This window comes from Manis javanica, chromosome 7 (assembly GCF_040802235.1).
Source record: "Manis javanica isolate MJ-LG chromosome 7, MJ_LKY, whole genome shotgun sequence".
Taxonomy (NCBI): domain Eukaryota; kingdom Metazoa; phylum Chordata; class Mammalia; order Pholidota; family Manidae; genus Manis; species Manis javanica.
Window position 1 is genome coordinate 69,901,557 of NC_133162.1, and position 21,379 is coordinate 69,922,935.

Genomic DNA, 21,379 nt, shown 5'->3' on the forward strand with positions numbered 1-21,379 from the left:
CCTCCGACTCTAGATTTTACGAGGTCCTTTGGAGTCAGGCCCAGGAAACCGGTTGGCTTTGGTCTGAACCTGCCACATTTGACACATATCTCGCAAAAATTTGAGAGGAAAGCAACAGTGCAACGGAATTTTTAATTCTCACACAATTGTTATTCAATTTCTAAATAATTTTGCAGCTGCTGCAACAAACTGAAACAAAAACGAAAGCGAGTTCCGTTACCCACAGCCAAAATGGTCGAAGCGCCTTCGCTGCCCACACCCAAAATGGACGTGAACTGTGACGCACTCAACAATCCTCCGCTGGCCCCGCCCCTTCACCCAGGAACCCCTCCTCTCTTCGTGCACGCCCTTCCGTCAGAGACCTGCTCATGATTGGCTGTCTGCAGTGTTTGCGTTATTCTGGGTGTTGCGTCACTCGGTAACCAGGAGGGACTGCACGGGCTCACAGAGGTGGGAGGTGTACGCTTCTCCGTTTAGCCGGCCCGGAAGGGGATCTGCGCGGTTGAGGTGACCGGCCACTGAGGTATGGCTCCCCAGGCGGACAGGTACCGAGCTTTACCGTACTCTCGACTGCCGGCCCGCGCGGCCCCTGAGTACTTTGGGGGAGGGCTGGAGGCGGGGGCGCTTCTGGCTGCGTCACGGTCTGCCCGCGCGTCAGGGTTGTTGTCCTGGGTGACCCGGTGGGCGGGAGACGGCGGCTGTTGGGCCTACGGTGGGCGGGCAGGGGCTCGCTCTGTCTTCGCCGTTCTCCCCGGGCAGCTGGGTGCTGAGTCACCCCGCGGCCAGGCCGTAGAGCTGCCGTCCCGGCAGATAAAGGCATGCCTGAAGCGAGGGTGTTTCGGAGAGTGCGTTGAGTTTGGGAGGCCGGAGGCTTGCTGCTGTGTTCATCCGACCCTAGTAAGCTGAGTGAACTTTCTTGGGATCTAGGCTCTCAGAATTGTATGGGGTTGGTAATATTTTACCCATTTTATGTTATAGTCAAGACACCTGAGTCTCAAAGAGGTCAAACACTGGCACGAGGCCACTGGTAGCATGTAGCAGAAGCAAGATTCGCACCCTGTGGTTACCCGACTGTAACGTCGCTGTGGCTGCGCAGGGCCCCGTTTATAGTCAGTAGGCTGAGATGATGTAATGGCATGAAAATGCTAGAACCATTTTTCCAAAGGACAGATGCCAGGTGTTGTACACTCTGACCCACTACCAGAAGTACACTTAGGTATTTTTAAAGCAAACTTTCTTAGTTTTTGAAGTATCAGTTAAAATACAAATTCCTGTGTTCCAATTCTAGAGGTGTCTAAATTTTAAAATGCATTCCAGGTGATCCATTGAAACATTTTATATCATGTTTTGAAGGGAAGTAATATTTGGCATGTTTAGCAGAAATTTACAGTGTTTGGTTCCCCTTGCTGTCTTAGGCAATGCAGTATGACCTCAAAGACTTAGTCGTTTCTTCCTTGGATGACACTTTGTCTTCTGCTCAAAAGTTATACAGTAGTCTTTTGAACTCTCCATTGAATGCTGCTATAAATCTGAAGCCAAAGCCAGAAAGCCATCACCCACCCTGTAATTCTCTTACGGTATTAACATCCACTTTTTATTAGATAACTTGTACATCTTGCTACTGTTTAAACTGGGATTTTAATCTTTTTTAGTGATGCATCCTAATCTGGGTTCTGTGGAATGGATTTTTTTAATTAATAAGGGGAAAACAGAAGGTTCACTGTTAACACTTTATTCCATTTTTTTCTCCTAGCTCCTCCTTGTCTCTGGGTCCTCTCTGTCCTTCCCGCAGTTTTCAATTGTTTGATTTTTTTTTGTCTTTGTCTTTGACTAGCATTTCAGATCTGCTTGGTAAACCTGGTGTACCACCATGCTAGCTTCAAGACTTGTGTGTCTTCGGATACTCCCTTCCAGGGTTTTCCACCCAACTTTCACCAAGGCCTCCCCTGTTGTGAAGAACTCCATCACAAAGAATCAATGGCTCTTAACACCTAGCAGGGTAAAGATAATCTGAGTGATTTTACATTGTCTCTCACTTGTGCCACAGGAAACCACTTTTTGACAGAACATGAAGTTCCTGACTTTACCATTAGTGATTTACTAAAACAATTAGCCTTGATAATGGTCCAGATCAGCTCTTTCTCACCGTTAGTTTTGTATCATTCTATTCCATCCTTACCACATACGAAGGAGAAAAACCTCCTGCAACTTTACTTACAGCTTTTGGCATTTCTTATTGAGAGAACTTAGAGTACTTTGTGAAGAATGGAGGACTATGTGGTGCAGAAAAAAAAGATGGAGGAGCCTGTAGTTAAAAGCATAAGAACCCAGGGCTATTACCAGGTGGCCAATAGCTTATTAATATGTTACTAAGTTTGTCATTTCAGCTCTTGTTTAGAGATGGTAAAAATCTGTCCAGTTAGACAGATACCCTTTTCCTTTTATAATAGATTTATAATAGATTTATATAGATTTATAATAGATTTATAATAGATTTCTGCTCTAGCATTCGAATTAGAAATATAAATTTTGAAATGTGAGTAAGAAAATGACTCACAAATAAGAAAATAAGCTAGAACAGATGGTTTTTCTCCTAAATTAACTGTTCCACTGTTGAAAAAGAGCTAAAATAAGCATAGTAGTCATCCTTCCTTTTGGCTTTGTGTTAAGGAGAGATACCTTTCTTGAAAATTTTCCAGATGAGAAGATTTAGCTAATACTTATTGAATGCGTGTTTTTAAAAAGTTAATGTTTAAAATATAGTACTTCTACAGACATAAATAAAAACTGGTTTGTAAAATAATGATTCTAAAGCTTATAAGAAGTTAAGCTGTAATGAATTACTAAATCACTTCAAAGAGCATAGGTAGGGTCTACATTTAATTTTTTAGATTGGCTAACATACTTTCATAGTGAAATCATGTACATGGAAAGTAACAAATTATGTAGACTTTTCTAATGTAACAAGATCCTCTGTTATGTTTTATTGTTAACATTCTGTTTTGGTGAGGGTGATATGTGTCTTGTTTTCTTATGTATCAGGAATATGCTACCAAGACAAGAATTGGGGTCCGGCGTGGAAGAACTGGCCAAGAACTCAAGGAGGCAGCATTGGAACCATCGATGGAAAAAATATTTAAAAGTAGGCGGCAGCGTTTATTTTTTAAACTGGAGTGCATGGAAAAAGTTTTAAGTCCATGAACAGTCTCCTAAAAATATATACAAACTTGTGTATATGTGCATATTTGGGAAGAAGAGTAATCATTCTCATCATTTTTAAAGATCTGGTGACCCAGAAAAGATTGCTACTTCACACTGAGTTCAGTGGTTCCCAGTCATACTCTTGCCGAAAAAAATTTACTTTCTCCATTATTTTTTAAAAAGTATTGCTAGCAAGTATCTAAAAGGTTTAATCTTCTAAGAAAGTTCATTTGAAACTGTATAAAATCCTTACTCAAGCATATAATATTTATGTATATGCTAGGTCAAGAGCAATTCAAAACAAAAATAATTAATATAGGCCTTTCAAGAAGCAGTAGGTTAATAAAGTAGTTTCATTCACAGTTTGCATTTCAGCTTTTCAAGTTCAGAAACTAAATTGTTAATCTGTGCAAGCCAATCAGAGAACACTACTGTCCCTTAATCTTGAAAATGTCAAAATATTATAATGGAAGAGAGCCCTAATCAGTGTCCCTCAAGGCATTTCTTTCTGATTAGTAAATTGCCCTTGGAAACTAAATTATATGAATCATAAAGTGACAGCAGGGTAACATTTTTTTAAATTGAAATATAGTTGATATACAATCTTACATTGATTTCAGGTATACAACACAGTGGTTCAACAGTTACCCATAGTATTAAATCCTCACCCCCACTAGTGCAGTTACTATCTGTCAGCATAGGAAAATGTTACAGAATCACTGGCTATATTCTCCATGCTGTCCTACTATCCCCATGACCAACTTAAATTATGATTGAGAATTTTTGTGCCCCTTTAGTAGCATTCTTAGAAAATTGAGACTGAAGGGAGTAAGATGCTCTTTGTGAATACCTCCGTCCAGTTAGAGTTGATAAATTAATTCTCAGTGCTCTTAAACGAGCACTCTCTACCTGTGTTCTGCTGCATAAACACTGATTACATTTTTATTTATTGTTTTTTTTTCTTGGCTACATGTAAAACTTCATCTTTGTTAATTACAGTTTAAGCACAGTGCAGTATAACTACTAATGTTTTTCTCCTCATCTTTACTTTCTAAGAGTGTCATGAGAACACACCACAGACTCTTGTAAATTAACGTATAAGAAAGAAGAATCCCCACATCTATGGATACACTTACTGCAAGTTCCTTATTGCAGTAATTAAGACATCTGTGTTTCAGCGGTGTGTTTTTACTGGTCCACTAATTTTGAGGCCATATCTATATCCCCACATATCCTAATTACAGCTGTTCCAAAGAAGTATGGTATATGTTTGCTTTCCCTCTTATAAACTAGAAAGGACTTCCTAATTTAGTCAGGATGTGGTAGTATTAACATGCATTTCTTCCTGTGTCCTGCAGTTGACCAGATGGGAAGATGGTTTATTGCTGGTGGGGCTGCTGTTGGTCTTGGAGCACTGTGCTACTATGGCCTGGGAATGTCTAATGAGATTGGAGCTATTGAAAAGGCAGTGTAAGTAAATTATTCTCACACAGTTCCATCCTTAAAGGTTCTAGTTTTCTTCTCCTTGGCCACATTTGGCATGTGTTAAGTCTAGTTTTCCAACTGAAGAGAGGTACATGTGCATGAAAATAGGACCTTTCTGTTTCCTTGGCATATATTTATTCAAACCTAAATAAAAATTTTTATGAAGCTTACATGTATTTAAGCAAGGAGAAACTGCTTTGCATATGTGCCAGATGCATGTATGGTTTATATCATTTAATTTTTATAGTAACTCCAACATATGCATCATTATTTCCATCAGAAATGAGGTAAATATGATTTAGAACAGTAAAGTGGTATTTCCTAAGGTCTCCCAACTAGTAAATTACAAAACCAAAATCTACATTTATAATCCTATAAAATAAACGTATTTGTTTCTTACAGAATTTGGCCTCAGTATGTGAAGGATAGAATTCATTCTACATATATGTACTTAGCAGGAAGTATTGGTTTAACAGCTTTGTCTGCTCTGGCAGTAAGCAGATCTCCTGTTCTCATGAACTTCATGATGAGAGGCTCTTGGGTGGTAAGTCAACTTCTTTTTTTTTTCTTTTCCTTTTCCACTAAATACCAAAAGATTAGATAAAAGATATTTGGCAATGGATATTAAATGGAAAGAATACCTTACTATACTGAACAAGTTTTTGTTTAAATAATATACAAATTATTCGTGCAGCTGAGACAAAGTAGGAAGTACATTCTGAGGTAAGCCAGCTATTTTCAAAGGCAACAAAGGTGTTGGAAACCGAACTTAACAGGAATGTTCTACTTAACTAGCAGCAGATATCAAACAGCCTTTACTTGGTAGCAGCTTACTAAAAAATGAGGTAGATGCAAAACCATTTTAGGGGTCAGTGGAAAATAACTTGGCACAAACACCCAAGCCTTCCATATTGTTGAGCAGACCAGTGCAGCCACTGTTACTCTGAACGCTCTTGACCCTGTCTAGGTTTTACATTCAGTGGGTGTTTCTTGAGCATTTGTTGTTTTGCTAGATACTGCAAAATGATTTCAAATATGGTGCCTATTTTTCTACTAAATGGTTGATGAGATGAACTCATTACTGTCTTAGACTAGTAGGGAAGGTCCGTGAAGGAGACATTTATTTCATCACGGCTGTAAAAAGCTAGCATTTGTTATTTTAGGAGAAGACAAAGGTAGTCCAAGTTTGCAAAACAGCTCGAGCAAAGGAGAGGAAGTACTGATTAAAAGGAATTTCGCAGTCCCATTGGAGTGAAGTTCAAGTATTTGAGGCCTGGAGCATGAAGAAGACAATTAGAAAGGGAATGTTTGATTGCCAAGCTGAAGAGAGTGCCTAAGCAGTCAGGGCATTGCAGATACTGACACAGTGAAATACGATTTGTATTTGAGTCTTAAGAACTAATATGGAAGAGACAAGAAGCAGGTGTTTCCACCTGTGCCTTTGTAAGATCTGAAATGAGTTATCATAAGAAGGTGACCTAGAACAATGAGTGTGAGACTGGAAGGGAAGGAGAGATGTGAGAATTTGTATAGCAGATTTCCCATAGCAAGCCAGTTCTTCTGTAGCTAACCTAAAGTCATCTAAATCCCAAATCTTTACTATTTTCACTGTGTTATTCAAAAGGAGAGAGCCATTTGCAGTAGTGTAGCCATTTAGACATTTCAGTGTTCCCAGGATCTTGCTTCTCGGTGGATGTCATGAAGCTTCTAGCCCACACGTTCATGAAGGCACAGAATAAGCATGGTGCATTCACTCCAGGAATGTCAGTTTTAAACAATGCTTTTGTAGTAAACAAACCTGGCTATATAAGAAAAATTACAATATATAAGAATTTAGACCCTAAAAGAAGACCAAAGAAATGTTGCCCTTGGGCCATAGACTCAGTCCACCCCCCAACCCATGGGCATAAGATCACTCTCACCTGCTGTTAGGGCTACTTAAGTGAAATAGTGTGAAAAGCCAGATAGGTGCTACAGAGATGAGGATTTAGCCCTTTGCGGATGGCAGACACACACAGATAATGTCAAAGCTTGTACCAAGTTGTTTTGGAACAAAGAGACATGAGGCATTTTAACAACTGCGTGCGGCAGCCAGGGTACCTACCAGAAAAACTTGCCAGATGAGGAAGTAGTCCTTGAGTCAGTCAGTCAGATAGGAAAGAGGTATCCTTAGGTGCAATAACAGAATTAGAGAAGCATGAAATTGGAGCTTGTTTGCAGCTCTTCACAATTCAGTGTGGTTGCAGTGTAGAGTTTGGAAAGGTGAAAGGCGAAAAACTGAACTGGATGATGAAGGACCTAAAAAGAAAAACATTTAATTGTGATGAATATACTGAAAATGCACGGAGATGTATGAAATAGCTTTTATTTATTAATTTTTTTTATTAAAGTATTGATATATTCTTACGAAGGTTTCACATGAAAAACAATGTTTGCTACATTCACCCATATTATCGAGTCCCCTCCCATACCCGATTGCAGTCACTGTCCATCAGTGTAGTAAGGTGCCACAGAGTCACTACTTGTCTTCTCTGTGCTGCAGTGTCTTCCCCATGATCCCCCACACACAATGTGTACTACTCATAATACCTCTAAGTCCGCTGCCCCAGCCCTTTCCTTTGGTAACCGCTAGTCCTTTTCTGGAGTCTGTGAGTCTGCTGCTGTTTTGTTCCTTCAGTTTTGCTTTGTTGTTATACTCCACAAACAAGGGAAATCATTTGGTATTTGTCTTTCTCTGCCTGACTTATTTCACCGAGCATAATATCCTCCAGCTCCATCCTTATTGTTGCAAATGGTAGGATTTGTTTCTTATGGCTGAATAGTGTTCCATTGTGTGTATGTACCACATCTTCTTTATCCATTCATCTATTGATGGACACTTAGGTTGCTTCCATATCTTGGCTATTGTAAATAGTGCTGCAGTAAACATAGGGGTCCATATGTCTTTTTAAATATGAGATCTTGCTTTCTTTGGGTAAATTCCTAGGAGTGGAATTCCGAAGTCAAATGGTATTTCTATTTTTTAGTTTTTTGAGAACCTCCATATTGCTTTCCACAATGGTTGACGAGTTCACATTGCCACCAGCAGTATAGGAGGGTTCCCCTTTTCTCTGCATCCTCACCAACATTTGTTGTTCCTAGTGTTTTTGGTGTTGGCCATCCTAACTGGTGTGAGGTGGTATCACGTTGTGGTTTTAATTTGCATTTCCCTGATAATTAGCGATGTGGCACATTTTTTCATGTGCCCTTTGTGTGGGATTAATGGGATTAATACATAAATCAAGTAATAGAAATCAAATGTACAAATATATATGACTTGATTAATTTTCCTACAACTCCTGCTGCATGATCAAAAACAGAATGATTAGAGCCAAAACAGTTCCTACAACTCGTGACCGCCCTCACAGGGTTTCGGTGTCCTTGAGGAGCTGGACTCAAGGTCAGATAATGATTGTGTGTTGATCATGTATTGAACCCCCTACTCAGAACTCTTTGGATGTTTAAGTTCATTTGCTCAATAAATATGAGGAGAGTCTTTTCGGCATTACTCTTGTGCTGTGATGCCTTGAGTCCCCTGGCTGGCCTTTCAGATCTTGGGCATTCCGTCACATTCCCTCCAAATCTGCAGGTCAGAGGCAGGGGAGAGCTGACACCATTGGTCACCTGAATTTCTTTGGAGAATTGTCTGTTCATATCCTCTGCCCATTTTTTAATTGGGTTATTTGCTTTTTGGGTGTTGAGGCATGTGAGTTCTTTATATATTTTGGATGTTAGCCCCTTATCAGGTATGTCGTTTACAAATACATTTTCACATACTCAGGATGCCTTTTTGTTCTGCTGATGGTGTCCTTTGCTGTACAGAAGCTTTTTAGCTTCATGTAGTCCCACTTGTTCATTTTTGCTTTTGTTCCCTTTGCCTGAGGAGATGCAGTCAGGAAAATGTTGCTCATGTTTTTTTTCAGGAGATTTTGCCTGTGTTTTCTTCTAAGAATTTTATGGTTTCATGACTTACATTCAGGTCTTTGATCCATTTTGAGTTTACTTTTGTGCGTGGGGTTAGAAAATAATCCAGTTTCATTCTCTTGCATGTAGCTGTCCAGTTTTGCCAACACCAGTTGTTGAAGAGGCTGTCATTTCCCCATTGTGTATGAAGTAGTTTTTAGTATTTATTTCTCCACTTGAAGATGTTAGAGTAGAACCCAGTGTGCTTTTCCATATTAACGAGTGAGGGCTTTCCCATCCTCAGCAAAAACCTATTCTGTTTACGGGTATTTAACAGCAGAGGCTGAACATTCAGATGCTCATGGGTCCAACAGGTTATGCAAAGGAGTGAGGCAGAGCTGTTATGCCGCACGGAATTATTGGTATCTAGAGAAAGCCTTCCCACCTAAAAGCATTACATACAGGTGTTTTTTGAATAATTGGCCAAACAAAACATTTGCCTGATTCTGTTCAAGGGCTTCAAGTTTGCAATTTTGGCTTTAAGTTTCCTGAAGGTTCATTGTCGTCTTTCTTCCATTATATACATTTCTTCCTTGTTATACACAAGGAAATCTAAAATAGGCAAAGAAAAAGGGTGAGGGGTGAGGACCAAGTCAGCTAGAAAACTGGGAAAATAGAAACAGCATCTTATTTCTCATCTTTTCCGTGTGCTTTTTTTTTTTTCAGGTATTTAGCAAACAATTCAAGACTGCACTATATATATTCTAGTGGGTGTCACTACTAATTTTTTAAATGCTATTTATGTTATACCAAAATAAATACAGCTAAAAATAATTATTCTGGGATTCTTTAAGGGGTTTTGTTAAATCTCTCTAATAAAAATAAAATTTTAAAAAGATGATGGTATCAAAGCTACTTGAAGTTGACTGCAAAACTCTATGGCAGTAGGGGGGCACTCTTGCCAATTTGGCCAAATAGAAATAAACCCAAGGCCATTAATGTGCCAGAAAAGTACATGATTTGGTTTATTATCCTTCATCTTTTTTAAGCATGGTTTATTGGAGGGACTAACTGAACTTGGAACTTTTGGGTTTCTGCTTCACATTGTTGTAAAGGATCGATTTTTCTTAGTGATAATGTGTCTTTTCAGACAATTGGTGCAACCTTTGTGGCCATGATTGGAGCTGGAATGCTGGTACAATCAATACCGTATGACCAGAGCCCAGGCCCAAAGCATCTTGCTTGGTTACTACATTCTGGTATGTTCTAATTTTAAGTTGTTATTAAACAGCCTTGAATACTACCTTTTTTGGTGGCTCTTCACAATCATAAATGGCTTATACATAATTTAGTTAAACCTCATAGTTACAATTACAGTTTTTGTCATTATTACTGGTTGAATTATTGCCAGATCTCTGCCCTGAAAAATTAATGATTCTAATACAAAGACCATGGACATCCCCAATATACTTGCCTCCTATAACAGTCCAGTACATGCAGAAATTTTCTTCTCTGTCTAATACCAAGATGTTAAATCTGATACACATCACTTGAAAATTGTTCATCTGGTTTATCTTTAGAAAAGTTAAAAGCAGTGGAGAAGAGAAGGAGGAGTTAAGATGTGAAAGAATCGGAGTAGAGGTTTTTGCAGTGGAACACTGGGAAAGAGAAGCAAACTTTTGGAAATGCACATTTGTGCCTGATGTGGTTAGCCGGGTCAGTGGGTAGTTCTTAGCTCACAAGTAGCTTGGGCAGGGCAAAGGTTTTCCAGCCTGCTGTTGAAGGGCAGTTTTAATATCCTTTTGTATATGTTGTGATATCTCCCTGAACTATGGAAAGACAAATATTTCAAAATTTTTGACAAAGTGTTTTCCATCTCAAGTATCCAAGGATAGTCTGTCTCTGAACAAAGAACCAATCAGACCTAGAAGCAAAAATGCTTCTTAGGTGCATGTTCTCTACCTCAAAACAGGATAGATTTTCTAAGCTTTTCCCTGAAACTTACCAGGAAAACAGTTCAAAATGTTAGTAAGTTGGGTCAGTGAAAGGAAATTAGGTTTAAATTTCTGGTGTGAAATACATCATTTATCATCTCCATGGGTTGTCTTTGTTTTGGTAAATAGGAGGCAGCATGACTTTCAAGTCTCTCTCCCACTAAGTTAGGTTATTCAACCATAGATACTCTCTATGGAGCTTTACAGGACAAAACCCTTGTGGTTGGGAGGTAATTGTCTACTGTAATAGTATAGAAAGCTTTTTAAGTACTTACCTTCTCAGTGAAACACCAAAATCCTCACCAGCTGAGTTTTACCATTTTATGTTTTGAATTTTCTGGATTGTATCATTTTGGCCAATGAATACAGTTCTGCACCTATTTTCTATTTTAGACACTGAGTTCCTTGAGGAAAAGGTTCAGTGTCTTTATCTGTGATAAATAGTAGGTACTTAGTCGTTTTTGAATTGAATTAAAATAGCTGTGTAGTTTGAATTTAAGGTTAGAATAAGTAAGCCTTTTTCCCTGGGTGTCTTAGAAAACCTCTTTTAATCTGCTACTACTATAGCACATAAATTAATTGAGTCAATCTATTTTATATATGTTGGGAGGTCCCCTAGACCTTCCATTCATTCAGTGATTTGTAAGAGGGAGTCCCAGGACTTGGCATATGTTTACTACAGTGAAAAGATGCATGACAGGATGTGCAAGGGGAAAAAATGCAGGCAATCTGGAGAAATCCACACACAGGCTTATAGTGCTTTGTCCTTCCTGTAAGGGGCCATACCATTCTGAATGTGAAAAGTGCAGTAACATGTATGATATTTCTGCCTAGGGAAGCCTGGGCGATTCAGTGCCCAGGGTTTTTATTGAGGACGGATCATATCATGTTGGCACCCTCCTAGCAAGTACCAAAACCCAGACTCCCAAAAGGAAAGCAAGCATTCAGCATAACTCGCAGCTTTTGCACAAATAGTCTAACCTTACTGGTTAGCAAAGGTTCAAGTGCCAAGTTCTCAGATTCCAGCCAAGGACTAACCTTGCAAACAGTGTTTGTAAAGATAGCCTTAAGCCTGCTGTGTTAACCTTTTTCTGCATTGTATGAATGCCAGATATTTCCTTTTGTTCAGAATTGTTGTATTCTTCAGAAACATCTTTGGAAGCTGTGTGTGCAGGCATTATTAACATGTCCATTTTATAGATCAGAAAGCTAAAACTGGGTGAGATCACACACTAGGAAGTGCCAAAGTCCAGACTTTGTTTCTTCAAGTCCAATATTCTGTCCACTCCTTTATCTACTAACATGATTGAGATGAGACTCAAAGGGGGGTTGGATGACCCAAGGGCAACCACTCACAGTGTCACAGGGTCATGCAAGCTGGCTTTTGAAAGTATTAACATCCCTATACATGACATTTTTCATCCAAGTATTTAGCACCATGCAGAAAACAGCTGTGGTCTCAGGACTAAATAATACTTTATAGGAATTACTAAAATGCTCATTGAAAAACGATTCTAATTGTGTTCTCCCCCCCACCCCGCCACCAACTTTCTGAGATAAAATTGACACATAATATTGTGTAAGTTTAAGCTCATGATATGTTGATTTGATATATTTGTATACTCAAAATGATTACTGCTATAGCATTAGCTAATACCTCCATTCCATATTTACCATTTCTTTTTTGTGGTAAGATCATTTAAGATCTACACTTTTAGCAACATTCAGAAGTATGATACAGTATTATTTGCTATAATCACTATGCTGTACATTAGATCCTCAGACTTGTTAATCACCTAACAGGAAGTTTACCCTTTAACCAATGTCTCCCCATTCCCTACCCCCACCAGTCTCTGGTAACCACCATTCTACTCTGTTTCTCGGAGTTTGACTTTTTAGATTTCACATGCAAGTGTGAGAGATCATACGGTACTCACCTTTCTCTGTCTGACTTAATTTTTCATAATTAAGGCCCGTCCATTTTATCAAAAGTGAGAGGATTTCATGCTTCTTTATGGCTGAAAAATATTCCATTGTGTGTATGTATATATATATATATAGACGTAGATATATATATACCACATCTATCCATTCTTCCATTGACAGACACTTTGGTTATTTGCGTATCTTAGCTATTGGGAGTAATGCTGCAGAGAACCTGGGGAGGGCAGGTATCTTCCTGATATATCCAATGAGATCCTGATTTCAGTTCCTTCGGGCTAGAAGTGGAATTGCTGGATTATATGGTAGTACTAATTTCAGTTTTTGAGATACCTGTATACTTGTTTTCCACAGTGGCTGTACCAATTTGCTGAATGCCAGTTTTCATTCAGATAATAATGTTGAGCTATTCTTACTAGTTTTATTTATTTATTCATTTATTTGATTAAGGTATCATTGATATATACCCTTATGAAGCTTTCACATGAAAAACAATCCTTGTTTTATAACATATTTGTCCTTAAGCAGCAAACATTTGTTACCTTTTGTATCATTGAAAAATCTCTGAATAATATCCTTAAAAGTTTTGCTAAAAATTTTTCTGTCAGTTGTAAAACTGATGGTAATCCTATTAGAAATAGGATTAGAAATGTCAAAGAGGAATTTTTGTCCAGTATCTTCCCTAGAGCAAAAAATATTTTAAAATTATTCATCATTGTGAGGTGCAATGTATCTTACTACTTGATCTAGAAATGTTCACGCTGGAAAAACAGATACACTAAAATTGAAATTTCAGGATGAAGATAGCTCCACCTATTCCATGAGTTTAAACTGTGCACATTTAATGTTTAAAAGAGAAACTTGTGTACTCAACGCTGAAATAATGCCTTATCTAAGATTTTTTTTTTTTTTTTTTTTTTTTTTTTTTTTGAGAGGGGATCTCTCATATTTATTGATCAAATGGTTGTTAACAACAATAAAATTCAGTATAGGGGGGTCAATGCTCAATGTACAATCATTAATCCATCTCAAGCCTAATTCTCGTCAGTCTCCAATCTTCTGAAGCATAACGAACAAGTTCTTACATGGTGAACGAATTCTTACAGAGTGAATAAATTCTTACATGGTGAACAGTACAAGGGCAGTCATCACAGAAACTTTCGGTTTTGATCATGCAATATGACCTATAAACCATCAGGTCAAATATGAATATTCATTTGATTTTTGTACTTGATTTATATGTTGATCCCACATTTCTCCTATTATTATTATTATTTTTATTTTTAATAAAATGCTGAAGTGGTAGGTAGATGCAAGATAAAGGTAGAAAACATAGTTTAGTGCTGTAAGAAGGCAAATATAGATGATCAGATGATCAGGTGTGTGCCTATGGACTAAGTATTAATCCAGGCTAGACAAGGGCAGCAAGACATCCACGGATGCAGAAGATTTCTCTCAAAGCAGGGGGGGTGAGGTTCTGAGCCTCACCTCTGTTGATCCCCAAATTCTCACCTGATGGCCCCCCTGCGACTGTGCCTGTCTTAGGTTGTTCCTCCCTTGAGGAATCTTACCCGTCTCTGGCTAACCAGTCATCTTCCGGGGCCATACAGGGAAATGTAAAGTTGGTAAGTGAGAGAGAAGCCATATTGTTTGCAAAGGTTAGCTTTTTACTTCTTTGCAGATTTATGCCCTGTGGCTTCTATGCCCAGCACTTGTCTCGAGGTTAAGATTTATTTTTTAATAAGGATTTTTGTTCACCTTTGCTAATTGAATTAATAATACTTTTCATAATTTTTATGAACATGTTTATATCTGACAACTAAAAGTACTTTATAAAAGCTGTGTTAACATTCCCTATTACACAAGATAACACCAGTGTCTGTCCTTGAACCACTAGTCACTTCTCAGTGTCTTTGAATCCAATGCTGTTTTGTTCCTTCTGTTTTGCTTTGTTTTTATATTGCACAAGTTAAGTGAAATCATGTGGTATTTGTCTTTCTCTGCCTGGCTTATTTCACTGAGCATAATACCCTCTGGGTCCATCCATGTTGTTGCGAATGGCAGGATTTCTTTTCTTTTTATGGCTGAATAATATTCATTGTGTAGGCTGAATAATATTCATTGTGTATATGTACCACATTTTCTTTATCCATTCATCTATTGATGGACACTTAGGTTGTTCCCACATCTTGGCTATTGCAAACAGTGCAGCAATAAACAGGGGTGCATATATATCTTTTCAAATAAGGGATTTTGTTTTTTTTGGGGGCAGATTCCAAGGAGTGGAATTACTTGGTCAAATGGGGCTTCTATTTTTAGTTTTTTGAGAAACCTCCATACTGCTTTCCACAGTCGTGGCACCAGTTTACATTCCCACCAACAGTATAGGAGGGTTCCTATAGCTCCTCACCCTTACCAGCATTTGTTATTTCTTATCTTTTGGATAGTGGCCATTTTAACTGGTGTGAGGTGATATCTCATTGAATTTTTTATTTGCATTTCCCTGATGATTAGTGATGTGGAGCATATTTCCATGTGCCTCTTAGCCATCTGTATTTCTTCTTTGGAGAAGTGTCTATTCAGGTCCTTCACCCATTTTTTGAGCAGGTTGTTTTTTGGGTATTGAGGCATGAAGTTCCTACATTTTAAGATTAGCACTATACACTCATTCTCTCATTTGTCCCTTTTTGGCAGCAGTAGGTTTGACCTTGAGTAAGTCATTTCAAGCCTTTTTATCTCAATTTTTTAAAATATGAGTATTGTTATAAAGACTAATGGTGGGCTCATATCCAAATAATGAACTACATAGAATTGACAAAGTTACTAAAATGCAAAAATGATGTTTGTGCTTATAAGTTATGACTCCTTTATTAGGAAGAGAGTTAAACTGTCGTGATTTGGAATTTGGACACCCAGAAATTTGGGTTATGGAATTTTGGGGGTTAGTGTTAAAGTAAGGAAAAGACTTTTTGTAATCTTACTGTTTAACAGTAAGGTATGATAAGTTCAGATGGCATGTTTGTTAGCAGTGGCATTTTCCCTTTGGTTATTATTTAGTAAATACTTAACTGGCAACTTGCTCTTTCTCCAGGTGTGATGGGTGCAGTGGCAGCTCCTCTGACGGTATTAGGGGGGCCTCTTCTCATCAGAGCTGCATGGTACACAGCAGGCATTGTGGGAGGCCTCTCCACTGTGGCCATGTGCGCACCAAGTGAGAAGTTTCTGAACATGGGCGCACCCCTGGGAGTTGGCCTGGGTCTCGTCTTTGTGTCCTCACTGGGTAAGCCACTGTGCTTTGACATGTGCTTGTTGGTCCCTGGTGTCCTAAAATCATTCAATGCACTCAGGTATCCTAATGGAAAGAATTCATTAAGAGTCATTTTTAAAAGTTGTTTAAAAGATATAATTTGACCAGATTTTCTTATTTGGCATTGTGATAAGCCATTATTGCCATTATTATATCAAACACATCTAAATTGGGAAAGTTGGTCTGGAAAACATGAAAATTGGTCAGATGCAAGAGCCTTCCTGTAGTGTTTGTAAGTGACCCACTGCAGGACTGTCAGCACAGGTTGTGAACTGGATGTCAATAAAATTAGACAGTACATATACTCATGTGTTTTCTTATGTGTGTAGTATAATAAAGAATTTTCTTTTAAGTAATTTTAATTATAAATCCAGTTACAAAAAAGTCCTTTAAAAACAAAAAACAATTTTTTTCCCATTTGATTTCAGGATCTCTGTTTCTTCCACCTACCACTGTGGCTGGTGTCACTCTGTACTCAGTGGCAATTTATGGTGGATTAGCTCTTTTCAGCATGTTCCTTCTATATGATACACAGAAAGTAATCAAGCGTGCAGAGGTAGTACCAATGTATGGAGTTCAAAAATACGACCCCATCAATTCGTAAGTAGTCTTTCATGTCTTTCCTTAGTCACATAGGAGGACACTTCTGTATTTTGGCCGATTTTGCTTTATGACTGTGTTAGTGTCCTAGGGCTGTGTTAACAAATTATACAAACTGGGTGGTTTAAAATATCAGAAATGTATTCCCTCACAGTTCTGGAGACTAGAAGTCTGAAATCAAGGTGTCTTCAGGGTTCATACCTCGTGAGATCTCTAAGGGAGAATCTATCCCATGCCTGTCATCTCGTTTCTTGTTATGGTAGCAGTCCTTGGCATTCCTTGGCTTGTAGATACAGTACTCCAGTCTCTGCCTCTGTCTTCACACAGCATTTTCCCTGGGTGTCAGACTCTTTTCTTACAAGGACACCAGTCATACTGGATTAAGGTACTACAGTATAAGCTCATCTTAATTCACATCTCAGTTATATTTGCAAAGGCCCTTTTCTCAAATAAGGTCATAATCACAGGTGACAGAGATTAGAACTGAAACATATGTTTTTAATTCAACCAAACAATGTCTGTTGAATTTTACTTATTTCTGTTCTGTTTGGTCTATGGATCCACAGGACACTTGATTATATTGCAGCTGACCATAATAGTTAGGTATCTGTTTAATTAAATCAGAATATTTTATTAGCCTTATGGTATGCTTTCTGGTCAGTTTTTTTTTTAGTAATTTATATTTAACAGATTTTAAAAGTGAAGAAAAGGTATGAGTCAAGTATTACTTGTTGGAAAGTGTATATAACTGACTTGGAAGTTTTAGTAGGAAAGCCTACTTCATTAAAAATTGGAAACACCTCACTATGAAAATTCCAATTTGAAGATACTCAACTTCAGCTGATATTAAGTGTTACATAATAATGCTTTTTTTCTTTTCTTGGCCTTTCCACCACAGTATGTTATTTTATGTAAATAATTTTCTTGAGTTTCATGGTGTCTATCACATTTTCTAAAGCAATTTATTTTTTGTTCTTTTAAAATTAAAACAATGTAATGGTTTTTTTTTTAATGTTGCTATAACACAAATTTGTAGCAGTTTTCTTTGGTTGGGGCATTGGTATTGAGGGGGGTAGAGTATATTATATTTAAAGATGCCAGACTTGGTCTGACAAGTTTTGGGAAAGGTGTTTCTTTGGTTTTGCTTTGATTATTTCATTGTCTATCACTCAGGGTTGTTTTTCTTTTTTTCTTTATCTTGGTAAGACATTATATTCATAGTGGAATTTCAGAGGATAGAATAATGATTTTTAAAACTGTCCTTTAACATTTAAAAGATTAATCTGCCAGAAGAAAATCTTGACTATTTCTAGTGCAGGACTTCTTTAGTTGACATTTTTTTTTTAAATTTCCATTTCATACACCTAGGGCAAATAACCAGTGTTCTTCTTCTTCTTTCCTAGGTTAAGAAATAGTTCTTATCTTTGTTATTAGAATTAAATGATACATAATGGACATAATTTTCTTTCCTAGGATGCTGGGAATCTACATGGATACACTAAACATATTTATGCGAGTTGCCAGTATTCTAGCAACTGGAGGCAACAGAAAGAAGTGAAATGATTCAGCTTCTGACTCCTTTAAAAAATCAGATACCTTTCTTATTGAATAAGGTCAGATATTCATTAAATAGGTGATACAAGCATCTTTTGTTGACGTTTAGAAGATAAGAACTTGTCACCACCATGTTTCAAATGTTCTGGTAATGTGATGCTTCGGGTCTCCTTTTTCTTCTCAAGAATAAATTGAGTGGTTCTCTTCCAAATAAGCACATACATTTCCATTTTGCATGTTTGAGTAATTCTAAAATGTTTTAATGAATGTGAAAACTAAGGTTTGTATTGTGAAACATTAAGTGTTCTATTTTAAAATGTATTTGTTTAAGGGAAAATTAGCAAACTGTGTTTACCTGCATAGTTTTTGAAATGCAGAGTGTTAACAAGTTAATGTCCTAAGTGATACAGAGGTTTGGTAAAGTGACCAGAGAGAAGTAAAGGTTCACCTGAAATCTTTCTTTGAATACTTAGCCCTTGTGTGATTGGTGGTTAGCCAGTGAGAGGGTCTGGCTGTTTGGAAGCAAACAAGTCAGCTTTGTTTTTGACATTTGTCTGCTTAACATACCAAAGCATTGAGCATAAAACAAAGACATGGGTGGTTCATTCTCCTACTGTTCCTTCTCAGTGTTCTCTTTATGACATAGATGTGGTCATATTTGGTTTCTCATTATTTGACATTGTTAGGACAGTCCAGAATGTATTATGTTCTACGGAGAATTCCTAATATATATATATATATATACACACACATATACATATATACATGTGTGTAAGTTTTACTTTTGAGTCTTCTGAATAAAATATCCTTAAAACTAATCTCAGGATAAAATGTGCAAGGCATGAAAGTTGTTGCATTTCTAAGTACAAAAACAGTATGTTCAGAATCTGGGTTTTTTTTGCATATTTATTGAACTTTTAAATAGAATACATGCTTGCCTTTCCATCTTTTCAAGCTCTGATGCTTTTATCAGAAAAACTCTTCAGACTTGTTTTCTTACGTTCCTTCTCAGACTAAGCACTAAAAAAGAAGGCAAAGCCAGCTTTCTTCATAAGCTGTATCATTCAAAAACATGCTTTATTTTTGTTCCTCCTAGCAGAATTTTCCTTATCTCTTGCACAGACCACTACTTAACTCCCTTGTGACATTTGTAAGTTTTTTTATAATGGAAGAGTTGTTTTTGGAAGTTTTTAATGAAGTGTATATGATTATTGAGACTATTGGTGTTTTTGACAAATACTTACTACAGTGATCCAGAAATAACTATTCTAACCACCTCAAATTACATAGGATGCTTATTTCTGAAATAAAGGTTCTAACCAGATGGCGACTGTTCTGTGATTTTTCCCAGCTGAACCATCTGCATACCATCTAAGGGATTTGTTCAAGAAAGCAGCTTAAGCTCTTACTGATACAGTCTGTATAGTACAGTGCCATTATCGCCATGGTACGTAGAACTAGACTGCCTTTATTTGAACACCAGCTCTTCCACTTACTTCTTAGGTGGCTTTGGGAAAATTGCTTGACCTTTCAGTGCCCATTTCCTCATCTTAAAATAAAGATGACAGAACCTACCTCATAGGGTTGAGGAGAATGTGTGGATACTTGGTAAAAACTCTCTTGAGTTTCAGCTGCTGCTGCTGGTTTGTTGGGGAACTTTTTACCTAAGAAAAATTTAAGTACCAAAATTACATTTTTCCCCTTCTCTACTTTACTACCTGTACAAAAGATTATGTCCTTATATTTGGATGGTATCACACACAAAAACAAAATGATAATTTCAACAGTGGGTATGAGGCAGAAGCTTATCCAGTAAATTAAGATACGTTGTTTTTTTTTAATTTAATGACAGAATTTTGTTACAGCACTTTTCTGACTTTGCTAAGACTTTTTAATATAAAAAATGAGTTATATAAAATGTGAATACTTAATAAGGTACTACAACATATCTAAAGTGATAACAAAAAAAAAATCACAGTTCCTTGGCTCCTGTTAACATACCCCTGGGGATTTTTTCCTTCTGTCACTCACAAGGAAGAGTGAAAACCTGCAAATTGGTAGGCTTTAAGCAAAAGAGAAAAAAAAATCCATTTCCAGTTTTGTAAAACATCATCCAAAGTGTTAAAGGATAACTGAGATATGTGGATAAAAATAAAGATCCTTTTGGTTTGCTTAGAATGGAATCTAATGAACATTCAGTAAAACAGCATGCATGTATCAGGCACCATACTAGCAGAACCCAGGGGAGCCAATGAGCAAAAATTGCCTTCTAAAGTATAGTAACCCTGTATAAAAACCATATAGTCCATTGTGATAGTGTCGTAAGTGAACAAAGTAATGTTACTGAGTCCAAGCTCATGCCATTTGGTGCACAACATGCAGCAAGTTGAGAGACAAGATGTTGGGGCAAGGAAAGACTACTCGGAAAGCCAGGAGACCAAGAAGGTGTTAAACTCGTCCTAAAGCACCATCTTAACTCAGGTTGCTTGCAAGCTGCTTTTATGCGAGGGAAGGGGGAGCAGTTGGGGAAGAAGGTTAGGCGGCCCCTGAAGGCTGCAGGCACCTGGCCACCAGCAAGGGCCTGAGAAGAGCTGAGTAACTGCGTGTCCTTGGTTAGTTGACTCTCATCAACCTAGTTCTCGTCGTCATGTTCCTAGAAATCTTTGGCAGGGCAATCATTATGTTCATATGTATTTCCCTATCTCTTGGAAGAGGTAAGCTTCAGGTAAGTCGCTATTTGCAGAATTCTTGAACTATCAGCAATAATCCTTTCGATGATCTACAAGCCTGTAATGCAGCACTGAGTGGAGCCCTTTTTTCACCTTTTCATCCCAGAAGTTAAGGCAGCAAAGGAGACAAATATAGTACGGGAACAGATATGACACTTTTCACTTGGTTAGAATAACTTTACAAGGTACCCCTTGAGTAAGTCTTCCAAGAGTAAATAGGCTAGGGTAGAAGCATGAAGATATGCTGGTGATAACCACAGTTGAACTTACTGCATCTTGTGTGCCAAGCCTTACATTACTCTGAGGTAGGCACTTGGTACCCCTGTTCTGTTGAATACACTGAAGCCCACGAATCTGATTTTACAAGGTGACAGTGGCTGGAACGAAGATAGTGGTAGAGTTGAACATCCTAACTCAGTTACACTGGAAAATTAATGATTGATGTCATTGGCCTGAAATCCTGTTTGAAAATAAAAATCACTACAAATTAACTAGGTTGAAAATACCTAGAGATTAGAATTTTAGTGTTTATCAGAAGAGGTTAATGTGTGTGTGGAGCATAAAGGGTAATCATGTTTTACTTCCCCAGATTTTATTACCCAGAAGCGCCTCTTCTGTGTTAACCC

General features: G+C 37.8%; 1 protein-coding gene across 3 annotated transcripts; it reads left to right on the forward strand.

Moving 5' to 3' along the window:
- The first annotated feature begins 368 nt into the window (after positions 1-368).
- On the forward strand, positions 369-19,348 carry GHITM (growth hormone inducible transmembrane protein). 3 transcript variants are annotated; one of them, XM_037003012.2, is made up of 9 exons: positions 369-523; positions 1,835-1,999; positions 3,043-3,142; positions 4,560-4,671; positions 5,089-5,230; positions 9,779-9,887; positions 15,655-15,843; positions 16,299-16,470; positions 17,944-19,348. In XM_037003012.2, exons 2-9 carry the CDS (start codon positions 1,871-1,873, stop codon positions 18,026-18,028), a joined length of 1,038 nt encoding a protein of 345 aa, XP_036858907.1. In that variant the 5' UTR covers positions 369-523; positions 1,835-1,870; the 3' UTR covers positions 18,029-19,348. The 3 variants fall into 3 exon arrangements, with proteins under 3 accessions (XP_036858907.1, XP_036858908.1, XP_036858909.1); XM_037003013.2 differs by having other exon boundaries at positions 393-545; XM_037003014.2 differs by lacking the exon at positions 369-523 and adding an exon at positions 717-897.
- Positions 19,349-21,379: the final 2,031 nt, after the last annotated feature.

Excerpts from the sequence above, each read along its gene's own strand:
- GHITM (XM_037003012.2), top strand. The coding sequence starts at position 1,871 with ATGCTAGCTTCAAGACTTGTGTGTCTTCGGATACTCCCTTCCAGGGTT. Across the intron at positions 2,000-3,042 it reads GGCTCTTAACACCTAGCAGG|GAATATGCTACCAAGACAAG; the intron begins GTAAAGATAATC and ends CTTATGTATCAG. Across the intron at positions 3,143-4,559 it reads GATGGAAAAAATATTTAAAA|TTGACCAGATGGGAAGATGG; the intron begins GTAGGCGGCAGC and ends TGTGTCCTGCAG.